A 22912-nucleotide genomic window follows, 5' to 3' on the forward strand; every position below is an offset into this window, starting at 1 on the left:
TTTTTTTTTTTTTAAAGATTTTATTTATTCACTTGAGAGAGAGAATGAGATAGAGAGAGAGAGCATGAGAGGGGGGAGGGTCAGAGGGAGAAGCAGGCTCCCCGCTGAGCAGGGAGCCCGATGCAGGACTCGATCCCGGGACTCCGGGATCATGACCTGAGCTTAACGAACTGAGCCACCCAGGCGCCCCACGAGGAGTTCTTAATATCAGGAAACAAACTGAGGGTTGCTGGAGTGGTGGGGGGTGGGAGGGATGGGGTGGCTGGGTGATAGACTTTGAGGAGGGTATGTGCTATGGTGAGCGCTGTGAATCGTGTAAGACTGATGAATCACAGATCTGTACCTCTGAAACAAATAATACATCATATGTTAAAAAAAAAAAAGATAGTAGGAAGAGAAAAATGAAGAGGGGGAAATTGGAGGGGGAGACGAACCATTAGAGACTATGGACTCTGAGAAACAAACTGAGGGTTCTAGAGGGGAGGGGGGTGGGGCATGGGTTAGCCTGGTGATGGGTATTAAAGAGGGCATGTTCTGCATGGAGCACTGGGTGTTATACGCAAACAATGAATCATGGAACACTACATCAAAAACTAATGATGTAACATATGGTGATTAACTAATAAAATAAAATAAAACAAAAAAACAAAATTAAAATCATGTTGATATTATTATGGGGACTGTGTTAAATTTATACATCAATTTAGGGGGAATGGATTCTTTTTAAAATATGAAGGCATTTCTACCACCTCCCAATAGAATATATCTTTCTATTTGTTTAATTATTCATTTATGGTCCTCAAAATCATTTTACAACTTTCTTCACAGAGATACTGTGCCCTTAAGCTTTCTGTATTTTATGTTTCTAGTTCATGTAATTGATGGTTCTAGTCGTATTGTAAAGGAAATCTCTTCCTCAAATACCTATTCTATGTGATGTTTGTACATAGAAAAGCTATTGATTTTTGTGCAAGGTTGTATTATTTTTAACAGGTTTTTATAGGTTTTTCTTGGAAGTTCGAGATTCAGTCTTATGCTATACAAATAAATGATACATTTGGCTCCTCAAAAAGCCAAAACAAAACACAAGAACAGGGACACGTCTCTCTCACACTTACACACACACACACTCACACATACACACAGTCTTCCACATGCTGTGTACTCTCCCACACACTCAGGCAGACACACACACACACTCCTGGTCTGGTCGGCCAGACAGAGAACAGCCACGAAGCCAGCTGGCCTTCCTTTGGCCCGTAGACAAGACCAGACACTCTGAGCAGGACCCAGTCTCCTTGTGAAACCCCGCCTGGCGGGAAAGGCTGCGGGGAGGCACTGACCTTGGAGAAAATGCCATCTGGATTTAAATACCCATACCTCTGTGTCAAGGCGATCTTCAGCTTGTCGTTCTCAGACTTGAGGTGTGTGTCAGCAGGACCCACATGAGAGGCCTTTTCATCGTCTGTCCCATTGACGCTGGACACCTGAGGAGAAGATGGGGTTTCACACCCAGATTCCTGGCCAAAGTGAGTTACCTTCACACACTACTGCTCACAGTAGCAGCAAATCAGGCATAATGAGAAAGTGTGTTCGTGAGCCAGGGAGAACCAACTCATCAGAACGTGGCAAAGACCAGCACGAGAGGCTATTAGTCACTAAATTCTACCTCTGAAACTTAATTAAAAAAAAAAAAAAAAAAAAACCATGGAAAAGGCCCGGGGGAGTCCAGGGGAATCTGAGAAAGTCTGTGAACTTTATTGACCAGAGTGCACCTGGGGCCCTGGGGCCATCTTGTTACTCAGCTTTACAGATACACTCGACAAGCTTGCATACCTGGTCTCCCTTATTTAACACAGAAGCCACGGATGAGAGGGGGAGCAGGGGTTTACAACAGGAAACAAGAAACAGTGAATGAGGAAAAAAAGAAAAAGTATTTTCAAAGCAAGGACAACTTACAGCCCCTGAGGCCAGAGAGAGAGCAAGACGCACAAAACAACCAGGGATCAGATATGGATGTGCGCATGGCCCCCACGGCTCGTTAGCATTATTATGAATATTCTGAAATAGTTTCTGTAATAAGTCATACCACAGGGAGGTAAAATCTCATCTGATCTTGGATAAGATCTTAGATCTTATTTAGCCTCCACTGAGCATAAAGGCAAAGGAAGGAACCATGAAGGGAATGATGCATACATTTGACTAACGCTAAATTTCTGCACTGTAAAAAAAAAAAATGTCATAAACAAAATAAAAAATGCACAAAAACCTGGGGAAAATATCTGCTGCTGAGCATTTGCATATATGAAAAATAAGATGTTAATACCTTTCCTATATTGAAAAACTCTTAGAGGCCTTGTCTTTTAGACCCACACGCTGACATATTTATGGATGAAATAAGATGTTTAAGATTTGCTTAAATTTTAGGGGGAGGGGGATGGGGGCACGACGAAACAATTGATCATAAATTCCTAATTGTTAAAGCTGATCTGTGTGTCCCATGGAGGTTCATTATACAATTCTGCCTAGCTTTGAATATGTTCAAAAATATCCATGTAAAAATAAAATTCTTAGAAATCAACACAAAAAGGGGGTGCCTGGGTGGCTCAGTCGGTTAAGCGTCTGCCTTCAGCTAAGGTCATGATCCCGGGGTCCTGGGATTGAGCCCCGTGTCAGGCTCCCTGCTTAGCAGGGAGTCTGCTTCTCCCTCGCTCTCTGCCCCTCCCCCCAATCCTATCTCCGCTCGCTTGTGTTCACGCTCTCTTTCAAATAAATAAAATCTTAAAAAAAAAGAAATCAACACAAAAAGATGAACACTTTAATCTTTTTTAAAAAGGAAAAAAATACACAACTGACATTTACAGAAGAAGAAATGGATAGAATCAATAGACACAAAAAATATTTAATCTCACTGGTAAAGAAATGCAAAATGAAAAAAGCCAACAGAACACATTTTTCTTCTGTCAAGTCAACAAAGCTTTGTTGGTGAGAGTGTGGGAGGAAAAAAATTGCTCTCAGTCACTGCTGGTGGGAGTTAGAATCATACATTTCTGTAGGTTAAGTCGGCGGTATTTACCAAAGCTTTTAAAATGTCCCTGTCCTTTAATCCAATACTTGCACTTCAAGAATTTATCCTGCAGAAATTACCAAATGCACAGAGATGTGCAAGGACGTTGATCACAGTGTCATTTACATTAATGAAAATTAGAAACCACATCGATATCTCAAAGTGTAGGTTAATGGAATAAGTTGCAATACAGACAAATACTAGTCATTAAGACAGTTTTGAAAAGGGATATTTGAAAACACAGGGGAATGATCATAAAATATAAAGTAAAAAGGTTAGGGGCGCCTGGGTGGCTCAGTCATTAAGCGTCTGCCTTCGGCTCAGGTCATGATCCCAGGGTCCTAGAATCGAGCCCCGCATCGGGGTCCCTGCTCAGCAGGGAGTCTGCTTCTCTCTCTCCCACTCCCCTTGCTTGTGTTCCCTCTCTCACTATCTCTCTCTGTCAAATAAATACATAAAATCTTTAGAAAAAAAAATAAAGTAAAAAGGTTAAAAAGAACAATATAAAAATATACTAGAAAAGTATATCAGGAAGATGATACACACCAAAACATTAACAATATCTTTGTGTGGTGAGAAAGCAGGTCGTTCTTATTCTCTTCTTTAGAGTATAGCATAGTTTTGATTTCTGCGGTAAATACCTATTGCTTTTACATTACATTACATACATAAGACCCATATAAAATGTTTAAGATCTTCAAATATTTGGAAAACTTGGCCAAAGTGTTCATTCCCTAAGAGATTCAGGAAAGCAAGCAATTGTATGATTTCTAATAAAAATGCAAAGAAAAATGTACAATGATCTCTACATCTGGGGAAACATCAGGAAGATAAATAAAAACTAAAGCTTGGAGACAAAAAATTGATATACAATTAACACATATATATAAATAGCACTTTATGGGTATAGTTGATTTTTTTAAGGTTTAAAATACTTTTTTGGGGGCGGGGGTTGCCTGGGTGGCTCAGTCAATTAAGCATCCGACTCTTGGTTTCAGCTCAGGTCATGATCTCAAATAAATCTTTAAAAAATAAAATAAAATAAAATACCTTTTTTTGGAAAAACAAACATTGAAACAGAAACCTTATATAAAGAACTTCTGATTATTGAAGTTTAAAGATATTGCTATAATATGCGGTATTCAGAAAAAGACTGTATTGGAAACTCTAGATTACGGACCATTTCCGGTGTCCAACTTTAAAGGTCCTCAGCGATTCCTCAGTACGGTAATTAGTATATGAAATTAACAGTATCACTCAGATTGTATTAAAGATTCTTTGGAAAGATTCAGGAAAGTTCCTGTCCACCTGAAGCCTAATACACATTCCATAAATTCACACAGGGCATCTTTTATATGCTGAGCCAGGACAGGCGCTGGGAAACCCTGGGTCCTCAGGGCCAGCCCCAGCAGTGGACAAACCGAGAGCCCTCTGCTCTGCAGCATGGATAGGCTGAGTGTGCTCCTGCCTCGGGTTCAGTGATGGGGAGAGCTCTCCTTCTTGGCGGTCTTCACTTGCTCTCTTCCCACAGCTGGGTGCATTTCCCCAGGCTCTAGCTTTACCCTCTTCTCCCCACTGCTTCTTCTTCTTCTTTTTTTTTTTTAAGATTTTATTTATTTATTTGCCAGAGAGAGAGAGCACAAGCAGGGGGAGCAGCAGGGAGAGGGAGAAGCAGGCTCCCCGTTGAGCAGAAAGCCCGATGTGGGACTCGATCCCAGGACCCTGGGATCATGACCTGAGCCGAAGGCAGACACTTCACCGACTGAGCCACCCAGGCACACCCCCCTCCCCACTGCTTCTCGGTACACACAAGACTTCAGCTATTATTTTTTCAAAGCAGACAGTCAAGTCGAAAATGTCAATCTTAACCGCTCAAGATGCCCAGTCTCCTGGTTCTCTTCCCACTGGCTGTCCCCAACATCCGTCCCTTCCTCTTTACCCCTGTGGCTGCGTCCTTGCCAACCTTCCTGCTGTCTGTGGTTCCCTGACTTCCTCACCACCTGTGAGCAACCCTCATGTCAATTCCAGAGAAGCAGTCATGCAACACCTCCAAGTTCTGCCCAAACTCCCCAATAACAATTAAGTAAATAATAATTAATAAACTAGTAATGAAGAATTCCAGGTCTTCTGCAGAATCTCCACGTGCATCTCTAATTCCTCCCACAGCACACCCCTCTCTCGGCCGGGAGTCTGCTGCACCATGCTTATTCCTAACCCTGAACCTTCGCCCCCTCCCCCGATGTCTCCTCTTCCCTGTCTCTGTGCACAGAACCTTACCACTTGGTCAAGCCTTCTGCCCACCACTACATACACCAAACCAGACATCAAGAATGTAGGTATTTTTACTTCGGGTTAAAACAGATTCCTTTCAATCATCACACTTTTAAGTAGACAGAATGAATACTCAATTTCTGGCAAAGGAGTACCTCCTTTGCTAATCCAGAGCTGTTAGAATACCATCTCCCATCCGACTTTGTTAAAACACGGAGATAGAGACAGGGGTTCTCTAGCATCAGCCAAGTTTTCTGTCTCGAGGGCACAAGGTACCTGTATTCGTCAATGCACATCCTTTGTGTAGACTCACACACTGCCTCGTCTCTGGTATTGAAACATAGTGACAAAGAATGCCTCTTAGCAGCCAGGGGCATGCAGCAGTTCTAATCTCATGAACTGCTTTCTGTCAAAAGTACATCAGCACATATGGAAAATTCAAGAGTCTCATATAAACATGTCATATCACCTCAGTGGGAGCAGGCGAACAGTCAAAAAAAGCCTTCAAAATGCCCTCCTGCTAGAAGTCCCTATTTCTTGTCAAAAGTGACAAGGAACAAAGAGTCCCAATTACTGATCACACTCAGATTTATTTTGTACACACATTACTTACCTGGGAATGATTGCTCGAGGTCTCGATTTTCTCCTGGGACTTGTCTCTGGCTAGTTTGGCAGCTTCTTTCACCTCCTGAAATTTCTCTGCAAACTGAACATGAACAAGAGTTACTGAGGTTGTTCTCAACCTCACACATGGCTGGTCTTCAGGACCCACCTTTGTTGCTTTGCATTCATTTTAAGTCAAAAAACTCTGTATAAATCCAGAAAAATAATTTTGAGATTAAAAAGAAATGAACATAAGGAATGCTTCTTCCAGTAAACTACCAGCCCAGGTCAGATCTGAATCTTTTTTTTTTTAAGATTTATTTATTTGAGAGAGAGAGAGAGAGAGTGCATGCACATGGGGGAGAGGCAGAAGGAGAGAGAATCTCAAGTCAGCTCCCCGCTGAGCACAGAGACTAACACGGGGCTCAATCCCAGGACCCTGAGATCATGACCTGAGCTGAAACCAAGAGTGGGCTGCTTAACTGAGCCACCCAGGCGCCTTTGATCTGAATCATTTCTAAGCTGCTGAAGCTAGTTTAATAATGAAGTACTAAAAACAAACACCTCCAGTGAATAGTAACTCATAGAAATGCAGGAACATAACTATAGCTGTAGCACAGAAGGGATCCACGAAAAACTTTGTCATCTCTATGGAAAGATCCAAGAACTTCTACAATATGACAGAAACCAACAAGATCCCAAGAGTTGGGGAGAAGAAACTGTTCTAGATTTTAAAAGCTTAAGATATAAAATAGCAAAATGCAAAACAGTGAAAGGCAACATGCAACCTATGACTGTATCCTGTGCTGAACAGACCACCTGTAATTGGGGGGCAATTGGGGCACCTGGGTGGCTCAGTTGGTTGAGCGTCTGGCTCTTGGTTTCAGCTCAGGTCGAGATCTCAGAGTCGTGGGATCAAGCCCCACTTCCGGCTCTTTGTTCAGTGCGGAGTCTGCTTCAGATTCTCTCTCCCTCTGCCCCTCCCTACACATACTCACTCTCTAAAATCAATAAATAAAATCTTAAAAAAAAAAAAAAAAAGAAATGCCAATGATGTTATGGTCATGAGGGAAAATGTCATTATTTTTTTTAGAGACAGATACTGAAATGTCTTGATGTCTGCGATGTGCTTGAAAATACTCCAACAACAATAAAATAAATGAGGAAATGTGGCGAACGCTAACAAGGGTTAAGTCTAGTGATATGTATATGGGTGTTTATCATACGATGCTCTCTACTTAAAAAAAATGTTTCTAATATTTTCATAATAAAAAAAAAATCTTCAAATGCCAGAGCAATCAAATCAATCACGGGCTTACAGACCTTGACAAGACAACTGATTTTAATTAGCAAATACATTGTTGGAGCTGAGAACATTCTGTGATGGATGATGCTGGCATTACAAAGCAAGAGAGAGCTACATGCGGTTGCTGAGGAACACAAAGAGCTGGCAAGGTGCAAGGCTACCCACAATTCTACGGCTTTTGCTGAGAACGCATTAATTTCGGAGTGCGGGCTACCCTCTCAGTATCTTCACGACGCAGGCGACAGTGGTCTGCTTTGGGAAACCACACCAGATGACAGACACCGGTGAACAAGGCGCCCTGGCTGGAGCAGAGAAGGCCAGCCCTTCCGCTCCGGCCCGAGCTGCTCCTGCACGACCGTAAATAAAGCCAGAGCCACGGGGCTTCGTATTTAACCTAATCCCACAGCTGCCGGAGGAAAATCATGTTACTTGTTTAACACAAGTGAGGTCCAGCAGGGAGGGACAGGGCCCCTCCCCACCCTGCTTCCTTTTAGGAGGCCCTTAAAGGGAACACATTGTGTCAGAAACTCCTTGATGGCAGGCTCCGTGCCTTTTCTCTCAGCATCCTTGCCAACACCTGCAGGAAGCAGGCACAAATCAGTGTGTTCGGTGAATGAAGGAACTCTGGGTTCTAGACCCACACCTCCCACCCCGGCCACTTGAGAGACAACTCACATCAAAGGTTCGGGTCTAGTCTAAGAATGGTGCAGCTCTTCTTTTGCTGCACAAATGAGAAAGCGCTCGGTGAGGAACTGTGGTTCGGGGTCTGGGTGGATTCCACTCCCTCCTTCTGCTTCCTGAGCTTACCTGACCGGATCCACCCAGGAATATGGCAGGGCATCCCTCGGAACAGGAACACTATCCCAGAAGAGGTTTTGTGCAGCCACCATAAAGACCTTTCAATCTTATTAAGACATTAAAAGATTGGATTTGGGGCTCCTGGGTGGCTCAGTCGTTAAGCGTCTGCCTTCGGCTCAGGCCATGATCCCAAGGTCCTGGGATCAAACCCGCATCGGGCTCCCTGCTCTGCGGGGAGCCGCTTCTCCCTGTCTCACTTCCCCTGCTTGTGTTCTCTCTCTCGCTGTCTCTCTCTGTCAAATAAATAAATAAAATCTTTAAAAAAAATAAAAATGAAAGATTGGATTTTTAAAGGTCTTATTTTCAATGTTTTTGTGCCCAGTATCAATTAAAAGTCAAACGTGATTTGAAGAAAACTGTAACAGACACCCTTACTAACTGAGTCTCAGCCATGCTGTACTCAGTAAGGGGAGGGATGCCTCTCTCCCTGCAAGCATCTTCATGTTTTGCCAGGCTACCCAACCAAAAGTGCTCTCTTTTTCACAGGTCCTTCTTGTCCCTGTCAGGGTCCCTTTCTCTCATGGGTCTTATTTGAAGTTGCTTTTAAACTAGGTTGGAAATGTCATTAACCAGTGTCACGCTCATTCAGTCAACAAACATGGTCCAAGCACCACTCACTCCTTCAGTGAACAAGTGTTTCCACTGTCCCTGAGCCGGGCCGTGCACGAAGCTGGGTGCGGGGGCGAGTATACCGTGCAACTATCAGATACGGCTCTGTCTCCCAGGAGGCCAAGAGTTGAGTAGAAGACGACACCGGCAACCAAGTCAGTACATAAAATTCTGCCAGGCTGGGCGCCTGGGTGGCTCAGTCGTTAAGCGTCTGCCTTCGGCTCAGGTCATGGTCCCAGGGTCCTGGGATCGAGCCCCGCATCGGGCTCCCTGCTCCGCGGGAAGCCTGCTTCTCCCTCTCCCGCTCCCCCTGCTTGTGTTCCCTCTCTCGCTGTGTCTCTCTCTGTCAAATAAATAAATAAAATCTTAAAAAAAAAAAAAATTCTGCCAGGCTTTGACAGAGCAAGTCACTTCTGGACAGAGCTTGGGGGCTCCGTCCCCTCTGACTCCTACTTCAACCCTGAACATCCCTACCTGGTAAAGATCTTAGTTCTACTCTTGGAGACTCTTAGCCTAGGATATAAACCTTCAGCTCCAATGGCTTCTTCCTTCTTTGTCCCCGGACCCCTTCATGGCCCTACGCTGCTCCCCTGGACCCTCAGGACAACCACATCTATATGTTAACAAGTTTAATGGCTTCTTAACACATGTTCTCTCTTTGGCTCCTCACCACCATTCTGTAGGACAGGGATTCTCATCTATGGTGTCCAGATAAGAAAGTGCAGCCTTAGAGAGGTGGGTCAAGCCCACGGTCACACAGCTAATAAATGGTAAACCTGAACTTGGGCCCAGATCCGTCTTCCACATATCCGGTTACCATCTTCTGCCAACGAGGATACCAAGAGTCTTGCCCATGGCAGTTGCTAAGTATTCACGGATTTGATTTTCCATTTGCAAAGAGAAGCCACATAACTTTACAATGTAAAATAGAATTGTACTCGCTCCCTCTTTAAAAGAAAATTACTTATCAAGGCTTCAACTCAAAACAGGCCACGGGGAACTTTACGGCCAAGACAAGGCCCGAGGCACAGAATACCAGGTATGGATTGGGGACCCGACTAGTTCCGATTCCTCTCCCCAGCTCCATCAAGTAACTGTCCTTCTCGGTTATAAAGGGAGACTGCAAACAACTGTCACACGTATACCTGAACACACATCCCTACAGGACCGCAAAGTGATGGTGTTGGTATCAGTAACACCAGCCTAGAACATCTCAGCAAAGGGAAAAGGACACACGTTCTTGGCTCACAGGGACAAGAAGAGAAGAGCAGCTGGAGGGTCCACTCTCACCATGCACTCCCAGCCACCCTCGGGTGCTCGGGATACAGATGGGGACAGGTGGGTCCCCTAACCGCCAACATCACACAGGCCATCAACACTAACACCAGACACTACAGTGTCCTGCGACCTACCTGCTTAACAGCTAGCTTAGGTAAGCTGCTCCACTCTGACCCTTATCAGCCTTCCAAATGCAGGCCACTGAACCACGCGGAGCCCCGGCCTCCTCATCTATATGATGGGGGCAATAATGTACCTCCGTGGATCACTGGAGGAGAAGAGATGGGGCTTTGCTGGGTGTGTGGCAGGTGTTCAACAAAGGGAACGCTGGGATCTCTGGCCTTCATTTGATCAGTTTCGTCAAGTAAAATAAAAGCGAAAGCAATATAATAATAGAAAGCAATTACATGACTTTCTATTATAGCATCTGAATTGCCATGCATCATACGACCCTAACCACAACCTTTAGTAAGAGAGCACCCTAAGAGGGTGGATTCATTCACTCGGAAATAGGAACCAGTTATGGCTACGTGCCAGGGGCTGTGCTGGGGACACCGAAAGACTTAAGATTTGGTTTCTGTCCCCAGAGAAACTCTGAGTTTGTAGAGGATTTGGCTTTACATTCCAATGGGTGAGAATCAGAAAGAAAATTTCAAAAAGTAAGCTTAAAATGCAATGAAGTAGGATAAACCTTATCAGATACATTTTAAATAATCATTCTAGAAGATGTGCTGTATCAGCAGATGCACGATGACAACAAGCCCTGCCATTTATATCAACATCAGCTGGGGACAGAGGAGGAACCTTACACGGATGGGAAAGATGATTCAACACGCGAGTGATACAACTTTAGTAAACAGGGGGAAATGAGTTTCAATCCTTACTACAAATGAGTAGCATGATGCACTTTCAATGAGGTAAAGGGGTACGTATGTTTTTTAAAAATCTGGATGCATGGTGCGCCCGGGTGGCTCAGTCGGTTAAGCGTCTGCCTTCGGCTCAGGTCACGATCCCAGGGTCCTGGGATGGAGCCCCGCATCGGGCTCCTTGCTCCACGAGGAGCCTGCTTCTCCCTCTGCCTGCTGCTCCCCCTGCTTGCACGCGCTTTCTATCAAATAAATAAATCTATTAAAAAATAAATAAAAAACAAAAATCTGGATGTAAACGGAATTGAACATTTATCAAACTTCTGCTTGAGGTGAGAGGGTAATTATCTAAATTTGGAAGAAATAAAAGAAAAATCACAGGAGTGACAGACTTGAATACACAACCTTGTAGAGCTTTTGAACAGAAAAGGGAAAAAACATGAAATCAGAAGAGAAACAACCACTGGGTGGGCGGGGGGGGGGGGGTGTTATCCATAGCTAGGCTTGTACCACAGAGAAAGGGCCATTATCTTTAGCAGAGAGAGTTTGTGCACACCGAAAAGGAAAATACGAAAAACCCAAGAGATAAATGGCAAAATTCACAAATAAAAAAAAAACACAGAAAATCAGCAACTGATAAAAAACGATTGTTTAGTCCCACTGGAAATGCAAATCAAAATAATGAGGTACTATTCTTTGCTTGCTAAATTAGCAAACATTAAATACAATTAGAATACCCAGCGTGGGCAAGATATTTCCAGGCCATTGTGCGGTGGCCCAAGCCCCACAGAGAAGCAATTTGGAAATGTGGATCATCAGTGAAAAAAGCATTCATACCCACTGACCTAGTGATATCACTTCTGGGAAAAGATTCTATGAAAAAAATTGAGAACATTAAAAAAAAAAAAAAGGCTTCCATACAAAGATGCTAATCCTAGCATTATCTACAGTAATGGAAACCTAGCAGTAACGAAGGAGCAGCAGAGGATTGTCCTTAGGTGAAAAATCCCCTGACTCCAAGTCTTCAGTTTTCTAATCTTCCCCCTTATTCTAAAAAAGCACATATACTTGTGAATTTAGAAAGGGCAGCTTAGAAAAAAATATCTTTTAAACCTATAGTCCTCTCACCCAGTGATACACACTGACCACATACACTTCCAACAGCTTCCTATCTGTGTATATGCACCCATTACACATATTTTTAAAAAGATTTTATTTATTCAGAGAGAGAAAGAGAGAACGCGAGTGGGGGGGGGAGGGGCAGAGGGAGAGCGAGAATCCCAAGCAGACTCTGCGCTGAATGCAGAGCCCAACATGGGGCTTGATCTCACGACCCGGAGATCATGACCTGAGCTGAAATCCAGGGTCAGACGCTCAATGGACTGAGCCACGCAGGGGCCCCATGACACATATTTCAAAAATAGAATGATATACCTCATTTTAGAGCCACTTTTGCAATTAACAGTATGACATTAATATTTCCATGCAATTACATGACTTTCTATTATAGCATCTGAATTGCCATGCATCATATGACCCTAAAGGATATACTGGAGTTTATTTCACCTGAATTCTTGTTTTTGTTTTTTTTTTTAAAGACTTTATCTACTTATTTGACAGAGAGAAAGACAGCGAGAGAGGGAACACAAGCAGGGGGAGAGGGAGAGGGAGAAGCAGGCTTCCCGTGGAGCAAGGAGCCCGATGCGGGGCTCGATCCCAGGACCCTGGGATCATGACCCAAGCCGAAGGCAGATGCTTAACGACTGAGCCACCCAGGCGCCCCTATTTCACCAGAATTCTTACTGCTGGACATTTGGATGGTGTTTTGGGGGTTTTTGGGGGTTTTTTTTTGCTTTTGCTGTAACAATTGATGCTGCAAGGAAAATTCTTACAGCTAAATCTGTGCTCAGTTAAAATTATTTCCTTAGAATAGATGCCAATAAATGGAACCAACAGATCAAAGGATATTCAAAGCATACAGGTTTCTGAAATGTATGCCAAATTTTCATGTCTTTACTTATTAGGATCATTTTCTGCAATTATTAAACTTGTAGTAATAATCCGTAAAAAAAAATTAAAATCATCATCTTTTTTATCATTATCATGCTAGAAAATGAAAGACCGTTGTTTGCTAGAAAAATGAAAGACTATTGTTTTATTTTTGGCCCTGGCCATCGAAGACCCTGTGGCAGACACGATTTGCTTATTCAGAAACCATTTCTTGTTTTCTCTTGGCTTAACAAAATCTCAAATTTGACTGGAGCAGGAAGTTTCCTAGGTGGGAGAGAATGAGAACCAGTCTAAGCTGGTCATGGCAACTTAATTCTCACTCTCTTCCCCTCCTCCACCCCTCATCCCCCCATGGGAAGGTGGCCTAGGGACCCAAGACTGACTGTTGGACCCAAGGAGAAGTCTGCCAAGGGAGCTCACGGGGAAGCTGCTGTGGTACCACCCTTCTGCCTTCTCCCTGTTGCCATGAATGCAGATGTGATGGACAGAGCTTGAGAAGCCATCTTAGCATCATGAGGAAAAGGCCAATAAAAGAAACAATCGTGCAGAGCCCTCACACCCAACATTCTGGGGCCACCGTATCAATGCTGGCAATGGCCTGCCTCAGGACTTCTGTTTTGTATGAAAAGAATAGCTCTATTTGTTTCAGCCCTGTTACTTGCAGCCCAAAGCATTCTCACTACAACATATCAAAAGAATGATTAATATCCCCCGCTTTAAAACAACGACCCTTAAATCAGAAAGGGAGAAGATAGAGCAATGTTCTTCCAACTACATGGACTTGGTGAGGTGAACCTAAGGATACAAATTTGAATTACATATGAAATCATTAAAATGGGTCAACAGCAAATGCCGTGTGTGTGTGTGTGTGTGTGTGTGTGTGTGTATCCATCACAGAGCACTAGCAACCCCACCCTGGATCACCTCCTTTGTGGCAGGATGTGCTTCCTTCTGTCTGTGATAAGTGACCTGGAACCAAACTCAGGACAATGACGTCTCAAGGTCAGCTGCCAGAAAGCACCTTCACTTTAACCACTGGCTCACTCCCACATCTGGATCTCCTTCCTTTTGTCTCTATTCGGCAGCTCTTCCTTTCATCAGCATGTGCAAGCCCCTTCCAACGGTCTTCAGGAGGCCGAGGTACCACGTCCCCTCCGGTGGGTGGACAGTCGAGCCCGAGTTTACCTCTGGGAATGTGCAGCAGCTGTTCTTTTTGGAGAGCCTGTCTCAAGAGCAGAAAGCGTCCCTGTCACACTTCTGGGACTGTGGAGTGAAGGGGTCCTTCGGGTGGGAGCAGCGAAGACCAGGGTATCTATTTTCCTTAAGTGGCGGGGAGGGGTAGAGAGAGACCTGTGTATAAAGTGTGCTTAAATGGAAGTAGCCACACCAGCGTTCCTTCGTTCCTTCGTCTAGCCTCGTTACAGGGTGTGATTACCGACCCTCCTCTAGGACATGGGTGGCTGCTCTGTGGAGTCAGGAACAGGCAGCCACAGCTGTCCCCTCAGCCACACGCCTCGGGGGCCCTCAGGCCCGAGTCCCTCTCTGCCAGCTAACTGCCAGCCTCACTTGATGGTAATTTACCGGAGTGAGGCTAACTGTTCCCTTCACAGAGAGGGGGAAGAAGTTGACTCGAAACATCTTGAACAAAGGAGACGTGGGCTGAGCCTTGGTGACAACGGCAGGTCGCGGGGCACACGGACACTCCAGCAGCGCCAGAGAAGCCGGAGTGGCTCGGGAGGACAGGGCCCTCCTCCTTAATGACAGCACATTTCCCTCTGCCTGGGAAAAACGAGGAGTGGCCGCTCGGGGAGGCCGGCATGGCCTGAGGTCTCCCCGGGTCTCAGGGGCACAAGGAAGTGAACTTTAACAATTTGTTCTGATTTTTGTTTCGAGTTCTTCCTGCTTTCGATTCTTCTCATTAAAAATGGTCCCCGTTTATGTTTCCTAGCTCTTCTGATTCCTCCAAAGACTGAAGAAGTTCTTCCAGGCAGCGGAGAGTGATTCGGTCAGGCCGGGCTTCTGGAAGGCCTGGAGCCTCAGGCAGGGTCAGGGGCACGCGACCTCACAGCCCGCTGGGGCTCTGCCTCCCGCGGGAGCCTCTGCGTCTCCACAGGCTTCCCCAGAGCTGTGAGGCCACCAGCCGGTGTGGGGAGGGGGTCCCCCCCACCCCTGTCCCCGCCAGGCACTCCTTCAGAGGGAAAGGGCACCCAATCCCTGCTGCCCACTTCAGGGGTGCTGACATCAGCCGTTCAACAAATCACCATCATACTTGCTTCCACGTCACATAAATTCTCTGATTCTCACAGCCCTTGCTCTTCCCCGTTTCAGAAAATGGCAGTTCCATCCGTCCATTCGTCAGTTTGTCCTCATCCCAGAGCCCCTGCCGCCCACCGTCCACTCACCAAGTCCCACCAGTTCAGCTCTTCGGTAATTCCCAAGTCTCTCTAGCTCCTACTCAGGCCCTCGTCATCCGTGATCTGGACCAGAACAGCCTGGTCTGCCGGGAAAATCTACCTACAATGCCAAGGTGATCAATCTGATCATTTTCCTTCTTGGCTTGAAATCCTTCACAGGCCACCGTCTCAAGTCCAGAGCCGGCCTCTGGCCACAGCCTTGCCCACCCCAAAACCCGCACACCCTATTCACAGCCCCCCTCCTGGGGAGTCATGGCTTTGCTCATGCTGCTGCTGTTGTGTGGAGGATGACGGAGAAGGGAAATAAATCCTCCCCTGGGGGCATGACTTGGACCGGCTCCTTGTCCAGCGTGCTCGAGGCAGGTGGCCTGGGGTCAGGATCTGCACTGAACTCTGGGGAAATGGCCAGGGGCCTCACTGCCTGGGCAGGGACTGGGAAGAAAGCAAGCTGGAAGGTTAGTGACAAACAGATTTGGGAATAGTAACATCGGTGGAACCCGGGGGCCCAATGGAACTGGAGTCTGAAAATACCCACATTCCACGTGAATGCTTGCAACTGGCTGAAAGTCTGTGGCCCCTTCAAATTCTCACGTTGAAATCCTAACCCCCAATGTGATGGATTAGGAGGTGGAGCCGCTGAGAGGTGATGAGGTCACGAGGGGGGAGCCCTCATAAATGGGACTGGCACCCTTATAAGAGACCCCATAGAGCTCACTTGCTCTCTTGCCAGCATGTGAGGGCACCGTGAGAAGTTGCTGGCCTTCCCTGGAAGTTGACGGCGCCAACACCCTGATCTCAGCCTTCCAGCCCCCAGAGCTCTGAGAAACCAGCTCCTGGTGTGTACAAGCTATCCGGCGTGTGCCGTTTTGTTGTAACAGCCCGAACGGACTAAGACAATGCTCTCCCGAACTGCCCACCTCCGCACCAAAGGGAATCCTTAAAACCAGGGGCAGGAAGGGCCAATCTAGGGACACCCAGGCCTTCTCCTCCTGCAGGCAGCCTAGGGCCTGGGGGCCCATGTGACCTTGACTGCTCCTGCTCTCCAGGCCACCCCAACCTCTGACCTGCGGAGGGCCCACTGCCAACCACAGTGATCCAGCCTGAGCCCCGAGTTCTGCGTCGCACCCCTAAGTGACCAGCCAGCTGCTTAGTGAAAAGCTGACTGCATTGGGCCCCCTCATCCAGGGCAAACAGTGACTCATCCTCACGTGACGGACACTACGGTCTGTCACGGCCATGCTGGCCCCGCTGCTCGGAGACCTGCTTAAGGTCGTCTATACCACACAGTGCTGCCTCAGACCAGCAAACTCACGGCTCCGCAAACGAAATGAAGCCAAGCATTCTTGGCCCTCCCACCTTAGAGAACTCTGCTGGGCCGTCTGCTGGAACACACACTTTCCAGAGTCGTGGGACGCGGTGCTTCTCCTCAGAGGAGAACTATACCCACAATTATACCCAATGACCTAGACTCAAGAAGTCTGCTTCCTTCCCTGTGTGTCAGGGCCCTGGTGAACTGGAGAGGAGGTTTTATTTATTATTAGTTTTTAAAGATTTTATTTATTTGAGAGACAGTGAGAGAGCACGAGCAAGGGGAGCGGCAGAGGGAGAAGCAGACTCCCTGCTGAGCAGCGAGCCGGACTCAGGGCTCGATCCCAGGACCCCGGGATCATGACCTGGGCCGAAGGCAGACGCTTAACCGACTGAGCCACCCAGGCGCCCCTGGAGGGGAGGTTTTGGTACCCAGGAAAGAAGGCTTCTGTGAGCAGGTGGGCACGGGAGGGATACTCAGGGTGCCACCAGGCCATTTTGGGTCTCTGGGGCTCCTTAGGGAGTGGCATCCCCATGGAAGTATGTGGAGATGCAGAAGAGGACCGTCTGTGGGTGTCCTCCATCAGGGGCTCATTTCTGGCTGGAGGGAGGATGGCTGCATCTGCGGGCTGGGGCCTCCTTAGAGATGTGCGTGTGTGCACACAGCACATGCCCACGTGCTGGACAGATGCGTGGCGCAAATCCGAGGGCCCCTGCACGGTGGCTTCCTGGCCTGTCTTCATCCCCCTTCTCTGAAAGCTGTCTTCAGCATACACAGGGAACCCAAGCAGCCAGGTCCATACTAAGTGACCCGGTCGAGTCCCCTGGAATCTGGAATTTTGTAAACGCCTCAGGGGATGGACCACGGTCTGCATCCTCGGCACCTAGCACCATGTTGGCCCAGCCAGAGTTCGGTAAATATGTTCACGGCAACCGTCTAGAGAAAAACAAGTCCTGAAGCCGAGCTTCCTGAAGGCGGCCCGGCTCCAGCCCTTCCCTTCCCACTCTCCCTCGGATTCTCTGAGACCCTCTGACGTCCTTCCCGTAAGTTCCTGGGTCCTGGAAAGCAGCCAGTGTTGCTTTCGAGCAATGCCTTGTCCACACCCACACAGGCTCTTCCAGCGGCCTACAAGGAAACCCACTCGCTCAGACAAGCCCCGGCCCCGCCAGTCAGAGGCGCTCAGTCTGTTCCCGCAGACCTTGGGGTTCTCGATCCGCTCCTCAACACCTTTCTGACGGTCCACAGAGTGTGTCCCAAGCCACTCAGAGAATCGAATCAAAGCTCTGAATCCTTTCCCCAGAAAAAAAAGCGACCCGCACTCCAAACACTGTGACGTCGTAAGGGCTGCAGGGACTCCAGGGCGGGAGCTGCTCGCTGTCGGCATTCAGCAGCACCTCCCTCTGCTACCGGGCACACGCGGGGCCCAGGGATCAGGGGGGCCCCACGCGGGAAAGGAACCACCGGCAGAGCGGTTTGCTGGGGCTGCGACCTCGGGCTCTGCAGGGACACATGTCACGTGAGCTTTCCTTCCCCAACGACGCCTCCACTTCGAGGCACCTGGGGTCTCCCAAAGGGCATCTGGTCGGGCAGCCCTGCGGCCCAGAAGGGCCAAAATCAAAGACTGGAGAGGAATCCTGCTCGGCAGCGGCGCCGCTCAGACCCCCGGCATCGCGGGACCGACTGCGTTACCTTTGTTAGCTGCTGCTCCGAGGAGAACCCCAGGCCAAACACCGTGTTGGCTCTGCTGTCAGCCCACTGCCCGAACTTCTGCGACGTCTTGGTGAAGGTCATATTGGGTGTGATGGTGCTGTTTATAATCACCTGCAGGGAAGAGCCAGAAGACCAGGAGGTGAACACTGGATCTGACATGGACGGAGCGCCTTACAAAGCCTCGGGCTGGTGCAGCTGCTGCCCAACGTGCGCGCCCCCCTCTGCCGCACCTGCCCCTGGGTCCTCCTGGCACAGGCCATGCCGACTCGGACACACAACCACGGTAAGGGGTAATTTCAGGGACTCGAAAGCAGACAGTCGCCCTGAAATAAGATCTCACAGTCTGCGGGAGAAAGTCTGCCCTAAGGAGAGAACAGTATCCCAAACTGCTGTTTATTTCCTCAAAGCTCCCGCACATCAATGGCCCTTAATGGCCACTAGCCACGCCACACACTCTGGAGGAACTGCGCTGTGCACTTTTTTAAGCACCTGGAGCCACCGTGTGCAGCCTGAACAACTTAGAATCTCCGTCAGCGATGGGGGCTCGCTGTTTCCTGACAAGAAGAAGGTATGCTCCGATCGGGATAATCTGTGGACGGTTAATTGACAAAGAAAGTAACAGTAGAGGTACGAGCTGGGTATAGAGAAGCTGTCGGCCGTGGTGCAGGGACTGGGCCGGCCTCCACATCCCCTACCCAAATGTTGCCCCCTCCTTGGCCTAAAAGGACGAGAGGAGGAAGAGGTTACAGGCTGGAAGGCCAGAGTCACGGAGAGCAGGCTGTCTTGACGCACAGCGTCCCATCGGTGGGGAGCCAGCGGAACAAATACCCTCGCTTCTCCCCCGTGGTCTCCTGCCACCAGCCAGCCCCAACCAGAAGCCAGAGGCCCCACGGACCCAGGGCTGGAGTCTGCAGATCAGCCTCTCGGAGACCAGAGCAGGGCAGCAAGGGCTCAGAATAAAGCTGCAGGGGTAAAAGGAGGATATCCAGCACGTGGCATGTTTACGCATCAATATTTACTGAGCATATACCTGTCAGGCATTCTGTTAACCAAAGACAAGAGATGGATGAGTCAGGGTTCCCGATCCTCTCGTTGCAGGAAGTCAGGAAGAGGGGAGAGACGTGTCAATAAATAATCCCCGAATGACTGATAAGTGTTAGTAAATAATCAACGACAGGCTCACTCTGGCAGAAACCCTCCGAAGCGCCACTGATAATTCCATTTTTTACAAACTGAAGGTATGTGGCAACTCTGAGTCAAGCAAGTCTGTTGGCGCCATGGTCCCAACAGCATTCGCTCAGTTCATGTCTTGGCGTCACATTTGGATTATTCTTGTAATATTTCAAACATTTTCAATTAGTGTACTTGTGATGGTGATCTGTGATCACTAACTGCAACTCACCAAAAGCTCCGGGGACAGTTAGCATTTTTTTTTTCTTTTAAAGATTTTTTATTTATTTATTTGAGAGAGAATGAGATAGAGAGAGAGCATGAGAGGGGGGAGGGTCAGAGGGAGAAGCAGACTCCCTGCTGAGCAGGGAGCCCGATGTGGGACTCGATCCCAGGACCCTGGGATCATGACCTGAGCCGAAGGCAGTCGCTTAACCAACTGAGCCACCCAGGCGCCCCAATAAAGCATTTTTTTAATGAAGGTATGTACTTTTCTCAAACGCATACTATTGCACACTCAGCACCCAGCAGCATGGTGTAAACATACGATTATACTTCCTCGGGAAACCACAGCACTCACTGGACGTGCTTTATTGTGACATTTACTTTACTGCAGTGGTCTGGACCCAAAGCCACAGTATCTCTGAGGTGTGCCTGTAAATATTCTAAAGGATGAACCTACTAGCATTTTACTTATTAAGGAAATGTGCGTTCTCAACGGTCAACTCTGAACACTTACAACAGATAAAACAGGGAAGAGAAAACGCTGACTAGCATGGCCTGGCTTTCCATGGTAGGAACTTCAATTATTTTGCTGAAGGACAGACCTTCTGGACACAGATTCTTACCTTAACTAATAAAGAGAGCCAGGCAGGGAGTTAGAGTCACCTCTAGAAACAGAGGTATCAAGCCTATGTGTATATGAAAATGCCCGAGTTTTCTTTTTTTTTTTTTTAAGATTTTATTTATTTGAGAGAGACAGTGAAAGAGAGAGAGAGCACGAGCAGGGGAAGAGGCAAATGGAGAGGGAGAAGCAGACTCCCCACGGAGCAGAGAGCCGGATGCGGGACTCGAGCCCAGGACCCCGGGATCATGACCTGAGCCAAAGGCAGACGCTTCACCGACTGAGCCACCCGGGCGCCCCCCTACTGAGTTTTCTAAGAAGGCATTAGCTCAAGTATAAACCTTGTTTATGTGGCAAACTAACTTCTGGAAGTTAATACTAAGAGCAGCAATTACTATTTATCGAGCACGTCTTGAGTGCTTTACTTGTATCAGCCCAAGTGAGCCTGTGAGGGGGGACCGTCCCCTCCGTGTCACCGAAGGAGAAAAGGACCTGGTAAGGAGCAGAGCCTAGAGATAAAACTCGGAACCTCTATCCAACATGCTTCTCGTTCTGTACCAGACGACCTCCCTTTGTCCCCACCCGCGGGATCCCGATGCCTCCACCACACTCCAGGTTCTTTCCCTCTGACCGTGGTAACTCCTAGAAGACCAAAGTCCACGTGAGTGAAGACACGTGATCAGGCATTTTTCAGATAACTGGATGCAAGCAGGGCGGGTCCAGAGCTCTGCCCGCGTCACCTGACACTATCAGAGATGGGGGCAGGGGAGTGGGGCGTGGAAAATGCGACCTAAACCGGGGGCAAGCATAAAGGAATGCTTCTGGGACCACGAGGTTGGCTGGGGTCTGGCTCAGCCCCCGGGCGGGACTGAAACGGTGGAATCAAAGCAGGCCTAGGGCAGGCGTGTGGCGGGGCGCTGGATCAGAGTGGATCAGGCGATCCCAGAAAGCCAACCCCCGTCAGCTCCGAATTACCAGAATCCTGGGAGGGCAAAGCAATCACCAGACTCATTCAGAAACCTGGATTCGTTCTAGATCTTTGTGCGCTTGTGCCTCGAGGCCGGCCTCCACATCCCCTACCCAAAGCCCTCTTGAAAGGCAGAGGACAGAGGCGGAGCAGAGTATAGGACAGAACTCTGAAGCTCGCCCCAAACACGCTGTCCCGGGTCAGTCAGGCTGGAATAATAAAGGCGAGGGCCCTTGGTATTTCTTTGCAATGAATACTTCCTAAGGCACTTTTTCATACAGTCTTCTATCTCATCCCCATTTTCACAGATGGGAAAACTGAGGCTCAACAAAGTCAAATAACATGTTCAAGGTCACACAACTAATAAGTGGTTAAAAGGAAAATAATGTATGTACTACTTACAAAGCAATGATTAACTGGTTTCAAGAGCTAAATCTGTATCCTGCTTGGGGGTTCATTCAGCTTCTCAAATCTGTAGACTCGGGGTTCATTCAGCTTCTCAAATCTGTAGACTCGATTGTCTTTTTTTTTTTCGGAAAATTCTCAACCATTCTATGAATATTGCTTCTGCTCCGTCTTCTCTCCTCTCCTCTGGGACTCCAAGTACACAAATGCTAGACCTCCTGAGTGCATCCAACACGGTTTATGTTCTTACCAGTTTTTCACCCTGATTCTTGGTTCTCTCTGTTTCAATCTGGGTATGTTCTATTGGTCTGTCCTCCAGCGCACCAATCCTGGCTACTGATATATCCCATCTGCTGCTAAACCGAGTCATTGAACTCTTAATTTTAGACTTTGCATTTTTTTAGTTCTAGAATGTCCATTTGATTCTTTAAAAAAACATTCGAAGTCTTGAGGGGATATCCTCTCCTTCCTGTCACCTACTTTGTCCATTTTCCCCTCCATTTCTTTGACTCTATTAATTAATCATAGTTCTTTAGAAATCCTTGATGCTGACTCTAATGTCTGAATTATTCTGGAACCTGCTCCTACTAATCTGGGTTTTGCTTCTCTTGATTCTAGGCATATGGTCTTGCCTTTCTGGGGGTCCAGTCCTTTTTCACTGTACGGTGGGAAATGGGTATGAAAGAACTTGTTAGGATTCCATGTGACATTATTGCCTACAAGAGAAAGTTTCCCCCTTTTGTCCGCAGGGAAGTAGGGAATATAGGAAATCCCTATTTCGCTCAGGGACGGAGCTGGGTCAGGGCCCGGTTTCCGTTCTGGTGAGGCTCGCTCTGCCTCTGCCTCACCTCTGTTTTTAGAGCAGGCCCACTAGGGCTTTCAGTTGGGACCCTGGCAGGTCTCTATCTCTTCTTCCCGGAAAGACTTCAGGGGATTCCATTCTGTTCATCAGAGGTCCTCAGCTTTGCTCTGTAGCCTCCCAAATTTTAACCACCAAATTCGGCAAACCTTCGAAGGAGAAACTGCCCATGTGTCTGGGGCCGCTCATCCACAATTCTGTCACTCAAGCTCCAAAATCCTTGCTGATCTGTATTTTCCCAGGGGCCAAGCATGGATTTTCAGTCTTCAGCTCCTCCCGCATCGGCGAGTGCCCTCCCCAGGGGAGGGGGCAGAGAGAGGCCCAGCATCGATTCCCCACTCTCTCTGGGGCTTTCATGCCTTTGCT

At 47.6% G+C, this 22912-nt stretch overlaps 1 protein-coding gene across 2 annotated transcripts in view; it reads right to left on the reverse strand.

Annotated features, from left to right (window-relative positions):
- HOMER2 (homer scaffold protein 2) overlaps positions 1-22912 on the reverse strand; it is a 40490-nt gene that overhangs the window by 6010 nt on the left and 11568 nt on the right. The window contains exons 1-4 of one of the 2 annotated variants that reach the window (XM_044917948.1): positions 18791-18851; positions 18281-18412; positions 5952-6044; positions 1381-1487 (exon numbers count right to left, since the gene is read on the reverse strand). In XM_044917948.1, coding sequence (XP_044773883.1) covers positions 1381-1487; positions 5952-6044; positions 18281-18382 — 302 coding nt within the window. In that variant the 5' untranslated portion in view covers positions 18383-18412; positions 18791-18851. Of the gene's footprint in view, positions 1-1380; positions 1488-5951; positions 6045-18280; positions 18413-18790; positions 18852-22912 lie in introns of those variants that run through there. The other variant, XM_021680685.1, reaches the window with a different exon arrangement.

This window comes from Neomonachus schauinslandi, chromosome 9 (genome assembly GCF_002201575.2).
Source record: "Neomonachus schauinslandi chromosome 9, ASM220157v2, whole genome shotgun sequence".
NCBI classification, from domain to species: Eukaryota; Metazoa; Chordata; class Mammalia; order Carnivora; family Phocidae; genus Neomonachus; species Neomonachus schauinslandi.